The 22917-nt window shown below is 35.3% G+C and overlaps 4 protein-coding genes across 8 annotated transcripts in view; all 4 read left to right on the top strand.

Annotated features, from left to right (window-relative positions):
- The first annotated feature begins 416 nt into the window (after positions 1-416).
- LOC122566513 (zinc finger protein 239-like) overlaps positions 417-22917 on the top strand; it is a 28102-nt gene continuing 5601 nt past the window's right edge. The window contains exons 1-5 of one of the 4 annotated variants that reach the window (XM_043723892.1): positions 453-806; positions 1746-1919; positions 2310-2649; positions 2755-2935; positions 20760-21098. In XM_043723892.1, the coding sequence (XP_043579827.1) occupies positions 675-806; positions 1746-1919; positions 2310-2649; positions 2755-2935; positions 20760-21098 (1166 nt within the window). In that variant the 5' untranslated portion in view covers positions 453-674. Of the gene's footprint in view, positions 807-1745; positions 1920-2309; positions 2650-2754; positions 2936-9505; positions 12445-20759; positions 22912-22917 lie in introns of those variants that run through there. The other 3 variants (XM_043723893.1, XM_043723894.1, XM_043723891.1) reach the window with 3 other exon arrangements.
- The window catches only part of LOC122566518 (zinc finger protein 470-like), a 55388-nt gene continuing 35821 nt past the window's right edge, over positions 3351-22917 (top strand). Inside the window, exon 1 of the mRNA XM_043723910.1 lies at positions 3351-4571. The gene's annotated coding sequence lies outside the window, so the exon portion shown is untranslated. The remainder of the gene's footprint in view (positions 4572-22917) is intronic.
- LOC122566526 (zinc finger protein 41-like) lies at positions 5110-8411 on the top strand. Its single transcript, XM_043723925.1, has 2 exons — positions 5110-5241; positions 6093-8411. Exon 2 carries the CDS (start codon positions 6127-6129, stop codon positions 7174-7176), a length of 1050 nt encoding a protein of 349 aa, XP_043579860.1. The 5' UTR covers positions 5110-5241; positions 6093-6126; the 3' UTR covers positions 7177-8411.
- LOC122566524 (zinc finger protein OZF-like) lies at positions 16356-20752 on the top strand. 2 transcript variants are annotated; one of them, XM_043723922.1, is made up of 2 exons: positions 16356-16487; positions 18699-20752. In XM_043723922.1, the coding sequence occupies exons 1-2, from the start codon at positions 16477-16479 to the stop codon at positions 19822-19824; spliced, it is 1137 nt and encodes a 378-aa protein (XP_043579857.1). In that variant the 5' UTR covers positions 16356-16476; the 3' UTR covers positions 19825-20752. The 2 variants fall into 2 exon arrangements, with proteins under 2 accessions (XP_043579857.1, XP_043579858.1); XM_043723923.1 differs by lacking the exon at positions 16356-16487 and adding an exon at positions 16592-16712.

Raw genomic sequence — 22917 nt, 5'->3', positions numbered from 1 at the left:
ATTTATTCTTACTGTTCATCGACAAGCGTACGCTGTCTGTTTGATCATGCGTGATTGTATCCGCGCGTAGAAGTGGGAGTAATTGTGCATGAAAATTTGATAGGTTTGCATTAACTTGGCCGACCTCTTAAACACCTGGGCGATCAATCAGTACATATCAGAGGCAAGTCTAACATACACAATACTCTGTACACTTTATACTTTCATTATTTAAAATGAAACATAAGATCAACCAGAGATTGTAGCCATCTTGAGGTGTAATTTAATTATATAGTAAAAATTTGATAAAAAGATAAAATCAACTAAAAAACATAATAAGTACCGTGAAAATTTCAATTTCTCCGATCTGGCAATAAATTTACGGTGATGGTGCAGTCCATCCATATTAAATAACGATGAATTCGGAAGGAAGGAATCTCCGTAATGTTCGAAACTGTCGTGTGTAAAAGCTGTTGGCTTCGAGCGCGACGTGATCGATACGCAATCGTTCCGCCGAGTATCTCCGAAGTTAGTCGAAAGAGTCGAAGATAACCGAATAGCCACGAAGTTGGCCGAGTTACAGTGAGCAAACGACGCGTACCGAAGAACGCGGGGTCTTCTCCGGCTTGGATTGAAACAGCGTTCGCGTCTACGGGCGCGGTTTTGCGTCTCGAGCTGGCGTTTTACATGGTAAAATGTCCTCCCTCGACTATCTGGACCTGTGTCGATTATGTCTCGTGAAGGACCGTGTTTCGGTGCCAATTTTCGAGGGTGAGGGAGACGTACGGCAAATATTTCTCAAGATCGCCGCCTGCCTACCGGTCAAGGTAAGCCAACTACGCCATCGCTTCGACAATGGCGATCCGCCATCTTGTGCATTTTCATAGATACACCGCATTTCCTTAATCGTCCACGACTTTTCGACCTCCCAGTAGATGTATTTGCCTCCGATCATTTTAGAGATCGCCCTATAGACAAGAAATTTCAAACAGTTCCAGGCCATCGATATCCAAATAGCCTTATTGCTAGTGCTGTACTGTTTATCTTTTCTTTTCTGTTCGTTCTCTCCAACTCATCCACGACGCTACGAATTATTTAATAGAATTTTGCCGCGCTTTTTCCGTACCTTAATGTATTGCGGATCTACCCAAATTTTTTCATCATTGTCTGAATAACAGTCCGTTGTTATTTTCATTCGAAAGTGACAATTCACAGTATTTCTTTATTCACAGCAACTATAACCGAATAATCCTCTTCCTTTTCGACATCTTGCTTTCGACATCATTGTTTCTATTATAAAATAAGTACCTATAATTGACTATTCGTACTTTTTGAAGTCGTTCCATTAATAGTTGTTTTCAATGTTGCGACATAATACTTTGAAATTGCTTTTGTGAAAAAGTTCGATTAATTTAATTCTTATATTTATTGTTGCAATTATTTATTTACAGATTTTGAATTTGGTAAATAATTCAATGCATAATAAATAAATAATAATTATTTAGAATCTGTTTTTGTTGAATATTTTCTAGATATTATTTAAATGAAATATGAATCATTTACATTGATTTATTCTTTAAGTATTCCCAACAAATGTTTTAAATCTGTTATCCATTATTACTGTGATTACTAATTTATCTTACAACTTATGATTTGTGCCATTCATATTATTCATGGAGTACTAAATTTGCTATAGAAAATTATTTTCATTATGTATATAAATATAAAATTCGTAATAAATTGTTTTTTTTTACATATGATTCCAGCTTACAAGAGAAGATAAGTTACCCAAAAAAATATGCGATGATTGTGTGTATAAAGTAGAATTATTTTATCAATTTTGGAATACTACTGCGAACGCAGAAAAACAACTATTACAATGGCTGGGAGAAGTCAGCTTAGAAGACAAACAGGGTTATGTTACCAATGTTCTCAATACGGTAATTTTGTTTCCATATAATATTTGTTATTATATTCGGTCCATAACAAAATCTAAAAGCCTCATAGATAGTCTTTTATTTTTTTTTTAGCATTCAATTACATGGTTACCTTAGTTACTGTTACTGTTACTGATAAAAATATTTAAATATTATTAATCTTTATTTCCATAAGTTTTTTAACTGTTCACTTTATTGAACTTTGTTATTTCTAATTGACATTCATACTTAAAATGTACGTTAGTAATTTTATTATACTTTAAAGTAACGGTATATTTGAAGGTTATATTTTGTTTGTAATCATAAAAGATGAAAGACATTTTTATTTACTTATATGGAATATAAAATATTTGAAAATGATAAATAAATTTTGTTTCTTATGTTCAATTGCAGAGTGTAATGAAACAAGAACAGAATTCAGAGAACAGGTTAGATGGCAATGTGATGCAGCAAGTGGGAGAGCATCAAAACAATATGGGGATGGCTATGATGGACAACATGGGTTTGGGTATACCCATGATGATATCAAGTGCTAATCAACAACAAATCACCTCAGTTCCTATGGACACAAGCACTAATACTGTACAAACCGTTCAGGCAGTACCTGGTCCAAGTTCACAAACCACACATAACCAAATACCACAGAATCAAACAAGCACTACGCAGCAAGAAGATGAAGAGGAAAGTAGTGAAGATGATGAGAACTCTGATGAAGATTGCGACGGAGATGAAGGTAGGTTTTCTAACAAAATCTTTGTGGTTTTTCCTTTCCTTTCCAAATTTTGAACATCTGTATAAAAGAAATGAATTTATGTATTTATCTATTTCCTTCCATTAGGTCTACCTGTAAAAGAAGAGAGTGAAGAGGATCCTAGCAATAGAACCATAGAGCCTACAACTTTTGTAAATGTTTCCCTGGCATGCGACGAGGCAGGTCCATCTGGGTTACAACAACAAAAAATCTCAGATATGCCAGAGATGCCAATTCCACAACCAACTGACGGGGATCCCAAATCTGGGTGAGTCTTTTATCCGTATGTTACATCTCAAGAGCCAAAGATGCCATTTTGTTGTGGTAATCGCAAACATTTACACAGACATTTTAATGTTCATTTACATGTACATATAATTTACATGTCCATAGCTTTTTCTTTTAACAAACTTTAAACTTGTATAATTTGAACCAAGTTACGTGTTTTGATTTGTGATTACATGATTCCGATTACTTGTACAGTGACTTCTATTGAAAACATCAGAAATCTGTATATTTATAATATTTCACGTAATTTGAGTCTAAATCACTTTTCTTTTTTTTGTATTTAGGAGTTAAATATTACTATCTAAAAAAACATTTTATGTGTCCAAATTAATCATTTTTTAATGTGTATAATATTTTAAATAATAGTTTATTCGCATTATTTTTATTCTTATTATGGTTGCATGTACTCTGTATAGTTTTAATTTTTGACTTTAAGATAAAGTACACTTTTAATTTTTGGTTTTGAGATAAGATACATAAGAGTTAGCCACCTAATTGAAATAAATAAGGTGCAGTGGGATGATAAGGTAAGTTAATACACACCCCACAACCATCTTTGGCTCTCTGTATTTTGCAATTTGATGTTTTCTTCAATATTTCAATAATTGATTTTGTATTTCATTTCAACAGAACTATTTAATTATACATATAGCATATTCACATTTAGGTAAAATATCAGTCTTTTTGTACGAGGATGTGTTCACTTTAAAAAACAAATTGCAAAATACCTGAATATTCTTACATGTGATAGCATGTACTTAGAGTTCATTTTAATAAGAATAAGTGAAACATAACATTTGAAATTCTTATATCGTACACAATGTTTAGATTCGACTTTGTTACAACTTTCCTATTTAAATGAACTCTGTCCTAGTTATTATTGATACATGTACAATAAATGGACAGAGGGATTCTACTAATTACGATCCAGTCTATTAACACCTGTACGGCCTGTTTTTTAACATGTACGTAAGTGAATCAATTGTTGTGTAGCACTTAACGCACAGCAACAGGTATTTAATCCCTCTGTTCAATTGAGAACCAGATGTTTACATGTTGTCAGTATCAATATCCCACGCTTACGTGAAGGCACAAAATGCCGCACACGGCTAACAATAGGCCGACCAAAAATCACAAACTAATATTTCGTAAGCTAACGTCACGACATAATAGACGCTTGGTGCATAATAAAAGTGTCACCAAACCGTTATGATTCGTAAAAAGAGAAAAAAGAAAAGAGAATCAAATACCGTTTCTTGTCGTCTTCGTGCTTTCCAATGCCTACGCTTTTACATTATCGTCAGGACCACAGTAACATTTAGTATATCGGTTAGTCTGTAAGTACTATCGTTCTGTTAATTGCGCACAAAACCCGCTGATAAGCCGTGTGGTGTTCTTGCCACGAGTTCGGTTTCAATCAATACCACTTGTGGCTGGCATTTGTGTTAGGTGCCGGTCCAAAACAATCGAGTGTTTTACGAACAAAAATAAGTTCATTTAAAACGAAAGAAAATAAAATAATTAGAGTAATAATTAATCGAGATGTGACGAAGAATCGAAGAATAATCATCGTATTGAGAAACATGAAGAGGACTTCAGACAAAATTTTATTGAAGGCGAGTATCAAGTTTTTGTATATTTTCGGACTCTTATTTAATAGTATATAAGTATGATTTCTACAAAACTTGTTTTCCATTTACATTTACGCGATGTTTCCAAAGAATTCGTGATTTTATTCTTTGGAGCTTTTCAGCGCGCGTCTCAGCATATTTTTTGCTGAAAATTCGCTGCGCTTGTATTATACAAATTTTGATCGCGCACTATTATGTCGTGCGGATTATTTTATTTCTGACATGGTTCAAAAAGCAATCGATACGTTTTGCAAAATTTTGCATTTTTCGATGCTTACATAAAACCAGGCTGCGTTTATGCGCCGGTGAGAAAGCAATTGTTTGCGTTTCATTTTGTATATTCGTGGCGCAGTGTATTTGCATCGGTACACTGAAGGTAATACGGATGCACGCAATGTTATATCTGCGCAATGTATTTTCCGATTACGAGTTACGATTTGAGAACAGTGTGGAATTTGAAACATTTCTTGTTTCCATTTAAAATTGTTACTGTATATTCGTCATATTTTATCGTAATTTATAGATACCATTAAAACTTTTGAAGTTTTTATATTATAACGTGAGTGAACATTTTTTTGCAAAGACTGTTAATTAGAAGTTTGTGGTGAAAGAAAATAAGAAGATACTGCATGGATGTTGGACAATCGACATAAAGGTGAGGATCCAATTTTCCTTTAATATTACAATAATCTAATCTTTAAAAGTACTGTATATTAGTAAAGATAACGACTTTTTAGCAAGGGTTTGCTTTCTTCTAACTTTTTTGCCAAATTTTGTAGCTTAACTTTTCTTCTTCTGCTGGTTTGCTGTAGAAACCTTTAATTTCTTTCTCGGTTTATGCCAATTACTTCAACATGAGTCTAGAGACGTGGAAAGGCGGGAGATAGTTTAAGATAGAATTAAAACGCGCGAATGTTTCCATCTTCTTTAATTAGATTCATTACTAATTAATTTAATATAAATAAAATCGTGAAAAGCGTCAAGTATAACTTTCTTATTTAACATCTTATTTATACATAAATATAATACGTTTAAATTTTCAAAGGACGAGACAACTATATCGTATAAACTGCAAAGGTAAAGTGAAAATACAAAGAATAATTTCTTTACGATCTTCCGAAACGAATATACTCTTATCTGAGGAATATAATATAGTCTTGTAATATATAATATTCGTACTAATAAAGAAGATCGTGAAGATGTTCGACGGAGAACGATGACGACACAAAACTCTCTAAGCTCGATTTGCACTTACGCTCTCGTCGCACTCTCTTTACTGCTGTGTCTTTAGAAGGGAAACCACAATGCCCAAGCACTTTGCACGGTCACTATGCAGAAATTATCACGCAGCGTAAATTCTCTATTTCTTCGCTTTCGTATCTTTTCTCACCGCCGCCTGTTGTAAGAAAAAAAGTAAGATCACAGGAACGAATCAAAAGACAATGCGTGTGTGTATCGTACGGTGCTATTCGCCGCTGCATTGTCCTTGGGTTTTGTCGATTTCAGGGAAGGAAGCGAGACGTTCGGCGGATTGTCGGGGATGCTACGTCAAATACTTTCGCCATCGCCCGAGACGGGAGATACCGGTTTACCGGTCACATGTACCTTGCTTCAGAACAACTCTATGTTCTCCAATCAGTCGTCGATGATGTCCTCAACGTATCAAACCGTCCCATCCCATTTGCCGTCCATTTGTACCGATCAGATTCTCTTGGATCACGTGCAGATCGTCACTGAATCCTATCCGTGTCCCACCTGTGGCCTTGAGTTTCGAAGCGCTTTGAAACTGAATTACCATATAAGAACGAGTCATCCGACTCTGCCGGAGTTCGAGCACAATATAGAGAATCCGATGAGGTACTCTTGCGCCGTTTGTTCACGAAGTTTCTACGCTCTGAGTCACTTGAGGATGCACGAGGTGACGCATTCTGCGCCAGTGGCAACCTCCTGCGCACCGATCCCGACCATATCGACGTCGGTGAACGTAGAGAAGACGTTCGCCTGCGATCGTTGCCAAGCTAGTTTCCGGTATCGTACGCTTCTCGAGCGGCACAGGAGGATGCACGAGGTCGGCCAGGAGAAGCCTTATTCCTGCCCTAGGTGCTTAATGCGTTTCGAGACGCGAAACTTGTACAATCATCACGCGAAAACACACAAACCGATCCTGACAGTCAACGATAGGATAACCGACACCGTAGTGTCTTCCGGTGATCCGGTCACTAGCAGTATTAGCGGTACCATGGCATCATCGAACAAATCGGTAGTCTCGTATCCGTGCGATTCATGCTCGAAACAATTCGCAAGCATCGAGTCATTGACTACCCATAAGGCTGTACATAGGTCCAGGCCGCTCGTATGCGACGTATGTGGCAAGGGTTTTACACATCGCAAGTATTACGTGGTGCATCAACGTATCCATACAGGAGAGAGGCCATATCTTTGTGCCATGTGTGGCAAATCGTTTACACAAGCATCCACGCTTACCGTTCATCGTCGATATCATACCGGAGAACGTCCTTATACCTGCACATTATGTGGTAAAGGATTCGTTACCAGAACGATCATGCTTAATCACATGAAAAAGCATTGAACTCGATCGTCATGATGATGATAAGAAACGTTTGTCAACCGGGTGTACGTTAAAAAAACGTATAAATTTAATTATTTCGTAAATAACGAAAATACGCAAAATATATCGATATTCGAGTTGTGTTACGGAAATTTATGATTTTTTTCACGTTATTGTTTAATTGTTGGTTAAATTTTAGTCTGTTATAATGATAGTACAAAAGCAGTTGCGTATTTGCACTCGTTTCTAATCGCGGTAGGAATAGGTATATATGTATTAGTTAGGAAATTAAATTTCTTTCTACTTTTGACAAGATTCGGTTCGAAATTGTTATTTTGCTTAACAAAGATGATTTCTTTCTAGAAAATCATTCTCGAAGTGCCTTAAATCGCTTAAAAAATAGAAGATTATTTAATTATAACGCGTATTGCGCGAATTCGTCACAACGATCGTGTAAACATTTTTACAAAATTTAACGATAGTAATAATCTATCGTATTTTTAAATTCGTTCAATTCGACGAATTTGTTAATTAGTACCAGGGATACATAAACGGAATTATTAACTAATCTTATGTGTAATATGCATGTCGTCACTGTGATACTGTTTGTTCGTGTATATTCGAAATATTTTAAGCGCTCTAGTATATCTTTTTCGATTTCTTTGACTTTTAGAATAGCGAAATTTTGTTCGAAAATGTCGATTTCAAACACGAAATTTGCTTCAACTAAAATTAGTACCTGTTTAACGAACTAACTTTTTAATGTGCCTAAAAGATAGAGTTTTTGAGAAGTTTTAATCGACGAAATATGAAAAAGACATTCTACATAGGAAGAGCTAATTGTAATAACTGCGTATAAAGCGTTAAAAATTATTTGATGTTGAAATATCGTTATAATAGATAGAGAAGCATTAGCATACGATTAATGTACGAGTATACGATTATTTTAAGCATTTTTAGTTAAACCGGTAGATCGAGGTGATATAGTTAGCGTTTCAGCATTAACAATGAATTCATGTGCCTCTAATTAATGTAAGTACAGGGTCACTACATATTATGAATATCGTAAAACGTAAGTATGAAGACGCTTAAATATTTCTATGTAATCTCGTGAAAAACAAGATCTCTGCTATTGATATTCTGAATAATATAGTTATAATTAATCGTTGGACGTAATCGTTGCTAAAAGATTTCTAAGAATTTTATCACTCCTGAATGTAATTTTTCGTCTAATTAAAGTTTTCAATGTTACTATAGAGTTGTATACCCATTTTGGAGAATAGTATTTCTTTTTTTTTCACTACTAATAATTTATATTGAATTATATTGAGAGAGAATGGTATGATGGTTCGAGCATTTATAATAAATTTTAATTTTCATCGTCGAATTCAGAAACTTATATTGGATAAAGAATATTTTGTGACAATAGTGCTAAATCACTGTGTAACTTTTATATTGAACAAAGTTTTGTATACATTTTTTTTTAATTTTGTTAACTCAACAATAGTAAATTTTAATACATAAAATAGACTTATGTGATATACATAAATAAGCGGTTCGACAAATTTTCTCTTGAGTTTCATTTTCTTTAATATTAATTACTGAATGTCCTTAAAATTAAATACACATATTCGATCAGAAGCTCGAACATAAATTCAAGATGGTGGATATATCACGTGATTGGATCGTCGGTAATATAGAGCAGCATGTGGTAAGTGTACGGCAGAGACTTTGCATTAAAAAGAAAATATAATCATTATCAATTACAAATTATTGTATACTTTTTTTTAATATTTACCGGTATTATTGATACGGTAAATATATAATGCAACAATAATTATTTTGTATAATTATTGCCTACATACATAGGCAAGCAACTATCGCAGCAACATTTTTAACCATACTTTTTATTTATTAATTTGTATAAGCATCAAATATATTGAACAATTGAATATGGTAAAAAAAATTATGTTAAATCGAAAACTCGATCGCATTAAATAAAATCGAGTATTGGAAAGAACGTGTGGGAGTATGTTATATCATTGAGTAATATATTTACAAATTAAGTATTCTCGTTCGTATTAAGATAAATGCGTTTTAATAATATACTGTGTAAATTTACGAGCTCCGAAGAAGTTTAAACGTAAGAACGCGATGAAGGAAAAAAATACTGGAAAGCACCGAGGCACTTTATGAAGTACTTAATCTCGTAAAGGCGTACACTTTTCCCTGAAAAAATCTGACAAAATAAAATCATTATTAAACCCCCTAAAAGGAAAGAGTACAGTATATCGATCGTATAGAAATAATACGTTGATTGATCTACGTTTTGTGTCTCTCTTCTTTCCAGATATTTTGTGTCAAAGCTTCAGATGGTACCTCAGGATGAACAAGAATGCAGCCCGAACGATGAGATGTTTGATCACGAAGATACAGAGCAGCTGCTCGTCGCGAATCGTTTGCATGTTCCGAACGTGGGGAAAGCGGAGATAATCATCGCTGATGATATCGTGCAGTGCAATCTCTGCGGAGATGGTTTCGTTTCCGAGCATGCCCTCGCTCTACATTTAAAAATGCACGAACAGGACGAAGCACAATTACAAGAGGATCAGTTTGTTTGCGAGCACTGTGGTCGCAGTTTCACAACGATCTCCGAATTTAAAGAGCACCAATCAGAGCACGAAACGGATGAGAGATACGCTTGCGAAATGTGCGACTATGTTACAGAGCACAGAGAGAATCTAATCCTCCATCAGAAACGTCACAATAACGAGTACGAATGCGATATTTGTGGTGCCAATTTCGTTTCTTCTAGGAGCTACGAAGAGCATCAATCCATGCATTCGGATGAAAAACCGTTTCAATGCGAAATATGTAGTGCTCCTTTTCGATATCGTCAAGGTTTGAGATTGCACGCGAAGCTGCATCAGCCCGATTACGTGCCACCTCAGAGAAAACACCATTGCGAACTCTGCAACAAGCGTTTCTCCAGAAAGCAGGTATTGTTGGTACACATGAAGACACACGGAAACGCAGGCTCCCAGAACGAATATATCTGCCCAGTTTGTAGCAAAGCTGTCTCTAGTAAGACGTACTTGACCGTACATTTGCGCAAGCATACAGGAGAGAAACCGCATGTCTGCGACCTCTGTGGCAAAGGGTTTATCTCGCAGAACTATCTGAGCGTTCATCGACGCACACATACTGGAGAAAAACCGCATAAGTGCACCCACTGCGAGAAACGGTTTACTCAACGAACCACTCTGGTGGTACACCTCAGGGGACACACCGGAGATCGGCCATATCCTTGCACCTGTTGTCATAAATCTTTTGCCTCGAAAACGATGTTGAATTCACATTTAAAGACGCATGCTAAGCAGAGTGCACGGCAGCAACAAGAACAACAGCAACAACAACAATTGCAACAAGAGCAGGATGTTCAACAAGAACAGCCTCTTGATACAATTACTATATTGTTACCTAGTTAGGGTATTTCGAATAATCAATTATCTATTGTGAAATCAAGGTCTTGTAGAAGAGTTATTAATTCGTAAGGAAAAAAAGTTACTTATGCTTAAGTAGATGGAGTGGGGTATTTGTATTATTTGTGATGAAGAGAAAGGTAGTTACTCATTATTCAAATGCTCATTTATTTTTATACGATGATAGAAATCATGGAACAAGAAAAATCGAAACGTTGAGAGAGATATTTCACGTTACTGTTTTGAGCATTTATTCTACGCACATTTGGTTCCATGTTGAACCGCTGTTAACTATTTCGATACTTATTTTATACATTGGAATATTATTTGACAGGATACTGAAAGTTTTAAGAACGAATCATGATGCCAGTTTGAATTTACCGAATAAAAGAGTGCTACATGAGTTCCTCGCTAACATGACTATTAATCACTTATTAAACTGGTGAAATTTCTAGTTAGAATCTCGGCTTAAGAATATTTTTGAGTTTCATTTTTACATTTGCATTTAACTGTTTTATATATTACAATCTTGTACGAGGATTACATATATGTAATAATCATATGTACGTACATTCTAGCAAGTATTCCATTTTATTAACACGTTTAGGTAAGATTAATTGTAAATTAACAGTTTCCTTTTTCTTTTTAACTTTACATATAGAATATGAAAAATCATAAATGTATAGAATAATAACTCTTATCAATTATTACACATTTTAAAATCTCATGTTGCATACTGTATTCATGTACGAGCGTCGAACGAAACTTTTTACATATAATTTTATGTTAATACAACCGTCCACGCTTCTAAACATTTTTTACTATTATATTACTTCAATACTCAACTTTTCTTTTACATGCGTATGTGATTTACCATAGAATAGAATTTTGCGAGGGGTGCTTTAAATTAGTGTATAACAATATACTTATACGATTACTATACGATAGTGCCTTAGTTATTGCGCGGTGTATTTTCCGCAGGAAAAGACACATATGCATTTAAGATATCCGAATTAATGAATTATAATGCATATACAATAGGCATTAGTTACGACGTTAACAGATATAATTCACTGTTTTGACTTGTAAGGGAGCCTTAATCGTTGGTAGTTATGCTTGACAAATGCAAATAAATTAAGCGGAGAAACAATCACATAAATTACACTGTTGTAAACGATTAGGTTTATGTGAGGAACAGTACTTTAATTTGTGATAATGCCTTTTTTTGTTAAGTGTATGAAATGATTACGATATATATTGATTACCCTAAGAAATAATTTTTTTTCTAGTTAAACGTTGTTTTCATTCGTGGTATCGCACTTCTCTTAATTTATAAAGCTAGCGTAATTGCGTTGAATACTATACTGAACTTCTTATTTATCGTGTGGCTTTTGTTATACTTGGTGCATAGTAACTGGGAAAATAATTCTTTTATATGCTATCATTGAAGCTAGTAGTCGTAGTGTGATATATCGTTTTAGTGTATCATTAAATGTAGATAGTATTAATTACATGAGTTAAAATGTTTATAGGGTTTAAGATCTTCGTTTATGATTGAGAAAAAGATGAAATTTGATGCCTAAATTTCTAATGATCCAACTCATTAATTTCGCAGGAGATGTATATAAATCATAGAGTGTATGAATCAAATGAATGCATGAAACCGTTGAAGCCTGATTATTTCTACAAGATATCTAATCATTGTTTATTGTCCAACTCAGATAGAGCAATAGTCTTTTGTAAACAAATTCATAAAAATAAACAATACAGTAAATATTTTGTTTTATATTTACACACATAAAACTTCGTTCATTATTCTATGTAAATTAGTAACGTTATTTAAATTGTGAATACTTTTTATTTTTCATTTTTATCGCGAATATCGTTGTCTATCGGTTTTGACGATCGGAAGTTCCTAACGATGCTTTCAACTACACGAAAATATTACAGAAATCTGATATCGAGCTTTTTTCCAAGTTACGTTCTTTCCGCATGCGTTTCATGGCTGTGTGCATTTTGTGCAACGTGTCCACGATACAATTGTCTGTCTCATATCATTTATCCAAACGATTCCTCGAAGAAATTGTCTCTCACGAATCATTGATCGCTGTTTGACTGGCTTTGTGCAGTAAGTAGCTTCATCTTCTTTCAATTGTGTCAACTGTATAGCTATTTTCGATTTATATGATTGATATTTTTATTAAAAAAAAAAAAAAACTGCTATCGACAAAGAAAACAGATTTAGCTTTGAAGATAAAGTAAAGCAAAATTGGAATCAAGTACATTTCCAGACATCTTCTTCCCTTGACTCGACGTTCCATGAAAACTGCATTAACTACTTAAGTAACGTCCTCGTTCTGTGCGTGCAAGCGTCCGATTTATAAGGCAGCTCACGCTTTGTTGTCTTTTTGCAGACCGAAAAGCGTGAAGACGATACCAGCCAAACGGAATCAGTCTCGCACCGCTAAATCGTCCAACGAGGAAGCTCGATCGTTTGTGAACAAAGTGATCGATAACTCTCACGTCGTCCAGGAAGCATCGTATCGATGCGAGTCCTGTGACGAGGAGTTCGACACGGAGGCTACTCTGTTGGTACACAGAACCGAGCAATCGATCCTTCGAACTCGGGAAGCATTGAAAAAAGCTCAAAAGAAATACACGTGTGACGCGTGCTGCGAAAGTTTCACGAAGAAGGTACAACTGTTCAAGCATCGACGAGGTCGATGCAAAGAGTCGACGATAGCTGAGAGCAAACAGCATAAAGTGAAGGACAAAACGATAAAAACGAAACGGAAGGAACCGAATGTTTCTAGTGGTCCAATCGAATGCACCGTGTGTCATAAAGTTTTTAAGAAGAAGAAATATCTAAATGTTCATAAAACATTGCATGGAGCGCCTCATATTTGTCACGTATGTGGTGCCAAATTGACTTCTGAATATTATTTGAAGATTCACATTAGGAGACACAATAAAGAATTCACTGAATTTTGCGAGGTGTGTAACAAGGGATTTTACTTAAAGGCAACGTTGAAAACGCACATGAGCGTGCATAGTAATGATAAACCATGCATTTGTGAGATTTGTCACAAGTCTTTCGGTAATAGAGTTTATTTGAGAAGTCACATGAAGATTCATAGTCAGCCTGAAAATAGGAGGAAGTACAGATGCGAAATTTGTGGGTTCGAGACTTTCTACAGTTACTGTTATAAGGAACATCTGTGGACGCATACGGGAGAAAGTCAGGTGGCTTGTGAGGTTTGCGGTAAATTGATCAGGAGACAGTATATGAAGATTCATATTAGAATACACACTGGTGAGAAGCCGGAGATCTGTGAATTTTGCGGGAAAGCATTTAGTTCGAGGAAGTATCTGATTAAGCATCGAAGAACTCATACAGGGGAAAGGCCTTATAAATGTAAAATCTGTGAGAAACGATTCACGCAACGAGGCACCCTGAGCGCTCATTTGCGTCGACACGAGGTCGCTAAATGAAGGGTGCCTTGAGTTTTCATCGAGTTCTTTAATTGTTATTCTATGTTTTATTGTTAATAAGCAGACTAATTTAAAGATTGTAATTGTATTATTTTATTTTAATTTGTAGACTTAACATTATTGATCTTTTTAACGGTATTGGAAATTGTGGATTCTTGCATAGTATTATACATACGTACAGTAAATATTCGTCTTAAATATTGAGAGTTTAATGATTATTGATAAGATTAATAAGATTAAGATGTGATTTGTGAAAATTGTTTTACAATTGTGTTTGTTTGTATAGCTCGCGGATGTTAAAAATAATAACGATTTAAAGACTAACGGTGTTGGAAAATATCTTTCTTTTTTAATATTGAAAAAATTAATGATTCTTCCATGATTGTAATTTGTATTATGGAAGAATAGTGTGTTATGTTAATTGTTTTAAACAGACAAGTTGCGTAAATTGTATATAATGTAATAAGATTAATGATACATGGACATAAATTACCATATCGCTTGTAATATTTTAATATCTTAGTAATGATATGAAAATATTAAAAAAATCATTTTAATAACAAGTCAAATACTTTTAAATTTAATCTAGATCGGCCCCCTTAGGTTAGTATATTTTGTTACTTCGAATGGTTGCACGACAGCTGGTAAGTAAATGATAAATGATTCTTGAGCTGGAAGAAATATTTCAAAAAATAGCTACACTTTGCAATAAATTGGTTGGCAATAAATACCGAATTAGCAGGCTATTGCGAATTTACTGTTAGATAGCCTTTAGTAAACATTAAAATTGAAATATATTTTAAAATATATAACTTCCACGAAATATTAATTTTCGATATGATTTCTTCAGAAACTTTGACGTGAAAATTAGAAATGTGTACGAATATAGAATACCGAATATGAAAATAATTTCAAACATGAAAGTCTGACAATATTAAATTTTAAAAGTTTTCTAAAAATTGTATACATATTATAACAACTTTTTAAGAAAAGAACGATATCAAGGGATCTTAATTATTTTGAAAATTCTATTCTAATAAATATATATAAATATATCCTATAAGCTATTTAATCTATTGTATCTACAATTTACATCCCGTTTTTATTTTACTCTACGTAAAAGCTCCATGACATTTCCTGCAAATTTTCACTTTCTCTTCGAAGTATATTACATCTTTATCGATGTTAAACCATCAACAACAGAAGAAATACCGTGATCGGTTCGTATCTAAGCGGAAGAAAATTTCTTATTCGAGAACAAGTATATTACCATGTTAATTGCGTCTCATTACATTCCATACGTTGACGAATCTTGTCCATTGCAGGTGTCAGGAGATCAGCATGGAGGAAGCGAAAATAGAGCAGATAGAAACGCTCGAGGATATGGAACTGGTCAAATACCAGAATGATGTTTGCACGGTCGAAGAGTTCGAACAGATCAGTCATCAAGAGATAGTAACGGACACGTTAGAAGAAAGTAACGACACGGAAATGAAATTGATTCTAGAAGAAGAAGAAGAAGAAACAAGAAACGTTAACATAGATTATAACAATAAATACGAGAGCAGGAAATGCTCAGTCATTTATGAATGCGACGTCTGTAACAAAAAAATGCGTAAAAAGCTTCAATTCCTAAAACATAGGCAGGACCATGAAAGGAATTACGAAGAAACTGGTGGTCATTGCGAGGAATGTGATAAAAGTTTCGCGGATGAAGAGAAATTGAAGAAACACATGATCAAAGTGCACCAAAAGGAGAAGCCTTTTCAATGTGTTCTCTGTAATAAATGCTTCAAAACGGAAGAATTCTTAAAGACACACCTGAAGCAACACAACAAACGTTTCACGTGCGATATCTGCGGTATCTCGAAAGTGTCTGGCTATGATCTTCGTTTACATAAAAAAAAACATAACGAGGAATATGTGACGCACTGTGAAATCTGCGGCAAAGGCTTCTACACGAACCAAACCCTGGAAAGACACTTACTCACACATACCGGGGAGAAACCATTCGTTTGCAAGGTGTGCAACACCCCTTACGCGAGTGCTGCGTATCTGAATACGCACATGAAGTCTCACGGCGAACGAGAGAAACACAAGTGCAATATTTGTAATTTCGAAAGTTACTGGAAGGCGGCTCTAAAGGTGCACCTTAAAATACACACTGGAGAGAACCTGATCACCTGTGAGATATGCGGGAAATCAGTCTCGAGTAAAGCTTATCTGCAGATCCATATGCGTATACATTCTGGCGAGAAACCACACGTTTGCGAAGTATGTGGCAAGGCCTTCAGCGTTCGAAAATATCTGATTGTACATTTGAGAACGCATACAGGTGAAAGACCGTATGAATGTAAGGTATGTCAGAAAAGGTTCACGCAGCAAGGTTCACTGAATTCACATATGAAGTCGCATAACGAAAGAAAGTGAACCAAAAAGAGATGTGTGTTTGTATACGATCACTGGGAGGTATTGTATTTTGAGAACAAGAGATACATGTACCAATCTCTTAGGTTTTTGGTACGTAGAATGGTAAAGAGCACAAGGCATTTGGTTAGAGGATATATTGCTGTAGAGAATTAGGTATGTTAGGTGCTATGAGATCTTTGTGTGCTGATTGTCATTATGAATTTTAAAACTTAAGTTAAGAATGAAAAATATTTTAATTGTTTTCTATCTAATTTATTTTCCTATGTTTAGAACACAGAATTATTTTTAAAAACTGTGATTAAAAAGGATCTTACTAAAAATCTTTCTAAATATATTGTTATTAACATTATAGAAAAGTTCAATATGACAGTCAACACACTATTAGGACAAATTTTTGTGATCGCTATTTTTTATTCAAGTCGAAACTGTACTTTCCAAATATTTTTTACAAAAAAATCACAGTAAGATATTTCTAATTGTGGCGAAATATTTCCCCACTGAAAACAAGTGTAAGTGCAAATACTAAATACTCCAAATATAAATCTATTACGCTAATGTTAGAGGATAACGGTAAAACCGTTGATAAATTGTATCAAGCATTATTGCAATGAGCATCAATTAAGTTAGCAATTTATCAAATTGAACATATTTGAATTAGAAAAATAGAATATCAGAAGATTTTGTAGCGAGTAAGCTTCTGATAGCAATATTTGAGTATATATATGTAACAATAAAAAATTGTTGTTACCAACGAAAAGTAATAGTACTGTAGAATCTCGCGATTTAAAATGTGCCATAATATTCAAAAATCTTTAATTTCAAAAATGAGATTATATAAACCTAATCCCAATCTACTATGCATATATACGTCTTTCTTTTTTTTCCAATAACGAGATTATTCTTGGCCTAACTTAGTGATAAAATACAACAAATTACAATAAATATGCAATTAGCAATATCAAAGAAAACGCGAATATAACAGAAGTGTAATTACTGAAAGTATAAATGCCACATACAAGACCAGTTTGTATTTGAGAGTTATAAAACACTATACTTAAGATTTATAAAAAAAAGAATCAGAGACATTAATTATATTGTGATTAGGAGATTGTATATTTTACTAACATAATTTTACGAATTATATCTTAACACTCGTGGATGTCTTTTATCTTTGTATTAAGTGCAAAACTTTTAATACATTCATATAACTTTCCATGTAAATACACATTCTCGAAGCCAACAACGTACATGTGCAAATAAGTGAATACTTATTTCTTTATTTCAATAAATTTATTTTTTTTTTTTTGTATACTATACGTGATATATGTACTTTATGTTCATTTTTTATGTTTTTATTTTGTAAACGAGTATTTTAAGATGTATACGAGAAGTAAGTGCAAAGAGAAATAAGAATCATACACAGAAGATTAAAAACAATATTCTGTTATTCTTTATTTCATGTAATTTTTAAGAATGAAGTGTGCAATAGTCACGAATTTTTCCTCGAAATGTATGAATATCATCTTTGTAAAAATCACGGATATGTAAGTTTTTACTTTCGTTAATTTTATTAAGGATTGAAGTATATTTGTATTTATCACGAATATTTTTTTTACAAACTGTAAACTTTTTTTAAAAAGGGAGAATAGCGAACGAAATATAAATGACTTTTATTCAATCATACGAGAAACAATTCTAATTTATCATACAAAAATTACACATTCTGTATATTCATACGAGCAACGGAATAGAAGAATATTTTATCCTTGTAACAATTGTTATTAATCGAAGAACGAATTTCGTTACATTTCATAAATATATTTGAATACTTTCATTTTATAAATACGCTATAAACAGTATTACGGTATTATATAAAACAAGTCCCCGTAACACACGAAATATAAAACATACAAGAGCCGAACGAAGAAGAAAGAAGAGAAGAAAACGTAAGAAGTAATTCGAAGCTTAACACCACAATATTCCTACTATACATCCAGTGTATTCTGTCAGATGTAAATCAAGCTAAATGTTCATTAATAAAATATCACTTCCTCCCATAAAATCGAAATTGTCGCTAGATCTAAACTAATAAAGTAAAAATCGCTATTGACGACACTCTTTTTTTCATTTTCTTCGCAGGTCACCATTGAACTCGAGGATCGAACCAACAACTCAACAGCAAGTGATCATGGAAAGATCGATAATTTTATATTCAATCATAAAAGAAGAGGACGACTATTCAACGAATCAATATGAAAATACATTGCCAAAGATTCGTTGCGCAAAAATTGAAAGTCTGACCAGAAACGATTCAAACGGCGAAGAAGAATCCAAAGAAACAACGAAAGAAGAAACGGTCTCCGACATTAAGCATCCTGATGCCTTGGCACAGACATTCTATCAGTGTGATATGTGTAAAAAGCTTTTCAGGACAAAGAATCTTTACGAAGGCCATCGAGTGTCTCACAGCGACGCTCGACCTTATCAATGTGATATCTGCGAGAAATCCTTCAAGAGGACCAACACACTAGCCGTCCATAGAAGAATCCACACTCGAGAGAGGAATTTTGTGTGCGACGTATGCGGGCACGCGTTTGTCCAAGCTTTCCAATTAACTACTCATCAGAGGCGCCATTTCGACAAGTATACAAGATACTGCGAAGTATGCAAGAAAGGATTCTTCACGAACGCCGAATTACACGGTCACATGAACGTGAAACACGGAGCTAAAGAACACGTTTGTGACTCTTGCAACAAGTCTTTCCCGAATAATCATACTTTGGTGAAGCATCTGAAGGTTCATGATCCAAATTTCAAGCCTGTGAAGCACCAGTGTGAATTCTGCGGCAAGACGTTTGTTTATAAGAATTCTTTGGTGTTCCACGTAAAGTCCCATATGGGTGAAAATAAATACGATTGCCATCTTTGCGGTAAATCAGTATCTTCTAAAGGATCTCTTCAGGATCATCTTCGACTTCATAGCGGGGAAAAATTGTTGATCTGTGATGTCTGCGGTAAAGCTTTTCGCAAGAGGAGCACTCTGGTTGTTCACAAAAGAACTCATACCGGAGAGAAACCGTATACTTGTGACACGTGTGGAAAATCATTCACGCAGCACTCGACGTTGGTCATTCACAAACGATATCACACAGGACAGAGACCGTACCAGTGCGAGATTTGCAGCAAATCGTTCGTTTCCAGGTCGTCGTTGAACGCTCATAACAAAGTGCACACAGTGAACGTTGCGGTGGACCAAATAGAGTGATCTTTAAAACTTTGAAAAGTTATAAAAAATTAGTGACAATAAAAGATGATGTTTTTGCAAAAAGAGTCACAGGAAATGAACTTTTGGTTTAGAGGGATATTTAGCAGGTTTTCCGAAGAAAGGTTGAAATTTTAAATGCTACTTTCATACCTGATGATACATTTATCATACTTGAAATTTTTCATTGCATATTATCGATTCTAATTCTCAAGTGCGATGAAGACGTAATTGAATGAAAAGGAATGTTCATTGGTGCCAAAGTTATAAGTTGCACAATATCAATTATATTTTTGTACCTTTTCTTTTTTTTTTTTTTTTTTTTTGTTTCTAATCTGCCGAGAATATCTTTTTAATTTCACCATTCGGGTAACGTATCGAAACATATCACTTTCGTATATTATATTTCCTACAGTATTATGTTAATCTACGTTATGACATTGTACATAGCGAATTTAGAATAAGAGAGTCTGTGGGCAAAGTGCAAGCAGCTTTCGGCCGATCTCTAAAAAATTTGTAAATCGGTCATATGGAACATGGTATTTTTTCAAGTTAATTAAGACATACCATTGCATGTACAATTCTGTTAAATAAAACAACTATTTGACATCGTCCAAGCAAGATCGCTCTTATTATTAGAAACGCAATTTCGAAATACCATCTTCGCAACTTATTGTTTCTTTTTCATACTACATATCGCTAGATCCAGATCCATCTCTGCATCACACACAACTTTCGTGTAACTAACTTTAATAATGCGATTGTCTACGATTTGCTAATCTATTCAGGAACTTCACATTGAAAGCAAACCGTAGAGCGTGCTGGATATCTCTTCCAGGTATACGATTTGAGAAAACGCGTTCCGGGCGCGGAAAGACTCCGACTATTCAACGAGGACATCTGATACTGATGTGTCCCTTCGAATTTTTATATTTCAGATACAACCAGTTACCCTTCTCCGAAGAGTATTACCCGATGGCGATGTTGACGAAGCTCGACCTGGTGAAGAAGGACGCGAATCCAGAGAGTTCGACGCCTGCTAAATGCGCGGACACGGCTGGTGGCAACAACACGACCATTCTGCCGATAAACCAGGAGCAAAACTTCATCAAGCAAGAAGTGAATGACGAGGACGATGAAGAGGATCTGCCATTAGCTTATCATTGCAAACTGTGTGGCGTGTTTTTTGCCTCTCAGGCGCTGTTGGACAGTCACGAGATCGAGCACAAGGGTAAACGCAAGAATACTTGTGCCCAGTGCGGAAGGGTCTTTAGAACGTATGTAAATCTACGTAAACACATGAAGAAACATACAGGTCGCAAAGGTGGACGCAAAGCGAGCAATACTTCAACAGTAGCCAATCGTTCGACCACGCTAAAAGTAAAGAAAGAGAAACCAGAGTTGGAGTTCCTGTGTAAAACGTGCAACAAGGTATTCCGACATAAGAGTAATTACCAGAAGCATCTAATGCGACACACGGTTGGCGATCTAACTTGCAAGCACTGCCCTAAGAAGTTCCGTCTGTTCCGTGATCTGACCAGGCACGAGAAGACTCACTTCTACCCCAGCTACATGTGCAAAGAATGCGACTACGAGACTACCGTATTAGCAGCATTGAGCATTCACATGTTGCGACACACGGATAAGGCGGACCTTCCCTTTAAATGCAACGACTGTGACAAACGTTTCCGTAAAGCGATAGATCTACAGGAGCATTACAATATACATTCTGGCGACAAGCCTTTCGTTTGTCAGTTATGTGGTAGCGCCTTCTACCTGAGACGACAACTCTCTGCTCACTGCAGACGTATGCATCCTGAAATGAAGGCTAATAAAGTAACCAGCACGGCCTGTGACATTTGCGGTCGTGTCTTGGCTACCAAAAGATCCCTGTTCCGTCACAAGGAGAGCCACAATCCTACGAAACTGTATTTGTGCGATTATTGTGGCAAAAGTCTTAGCAGCGCCGAGCATTTGAAGAAACACAGACGCATCCATACTGGCGAGAAACCATATGTCTGTGACATCTGTGGTAAAGGTTTCACCGATTCAGAGAATCTCAGAATGCACCGGAGGGTGCATACTGGTGAAAAACCGTATAAATGTGACCAGTGTCCAAAAGCATTTTCACAGAGATCCACGTTGACAATACATAGGCGAGGTCATACTGGAGAACGACCGTACGTGTGCCAGATCTGCAACCGTGGCTTCTCATGCCAAGGGAACTTAACAGCTCACCAGAAATCAACCTGCGTTTAAATTCGAGTGCCTTCTTCGTCGAGGGTAGAACTTTGAAAGAAGTGCAGTCACTCCCGGTACCATCGTGTCGTCGTCATCGAGATTGGTCACTTTGTTGGTGCTGATATCACGAAAACTGTAACTCGTTGACGACCGTGCAGCTTGTCATAGCCGATGACGAATCGAATGTGCATTGCCGTGTGGACTAGCTTCGACCAACGAAGAATGAAAGAAACTGATCCAATTTTTGTTTCTTTTTGTTTTAACGATTCATCATATTCTTTTTTCAATCTACTACTACACAATTGTGACTGAGGTTATATTATTTGTTCGTTCAATTATTATGTTCGATGTTTCTTGCAGTTTCTTTCGCTCATTTTGTTTGTCGTTTTAATAAGCTGAATGATAGCGGGTTCTTTATTGAGAGATAGTATTATTTTATCGAGCAAGTTTTATTTCGTTTGCGCGTTCCGATTCGCTGTGTAACGAGTCGAAGGAGTTTGTGGTTTACGGAAGACAATTCGAAGCAATTCAATTAAGAGAGTATACCGACTGCAAGTTCCACGTTAGTTATGAATATTGATACTCGTTATTATATGTTTAATAAAAGAACAATAATTCATTGAAAATGAAAAATCGTGCGTAACGACTTTCCGCTCCGATCGACCAACGTCTTATGCCTTTCTTCACTTTTCGTGAGTCAACGATTGTTTCCCTTTATATCCTCTTTAAAGAAAGAGAATTAGAGACACGTCCTGTGTGTGTCGTTACTAAAGAAACGACCAGCGATCTGGAAGATGTTTCGACAAACGATGCGAACACGTATAACATGTTGAAAAATCACGTTGTTGATTGCAG

Source organism: Bombus pyrosoma, linkage group LG4, assembly GCF_014825855.1.
Source record: "Bombus pyrosoma isolate SC7728 linkage group LG4, ASM1482585v1, whole genome shotgun sequence".
Lineage (NCBI taxonomy): Eukaryota > Metazoa > Arthropoda > Insecta > Hymenoptera > Apidae > Bombus > Bombus pyrosoma.
Note: the sequence above shows the minus strand (reverse complement) of the source record. Positions and strands in the feature narration are given on the sequence as shown.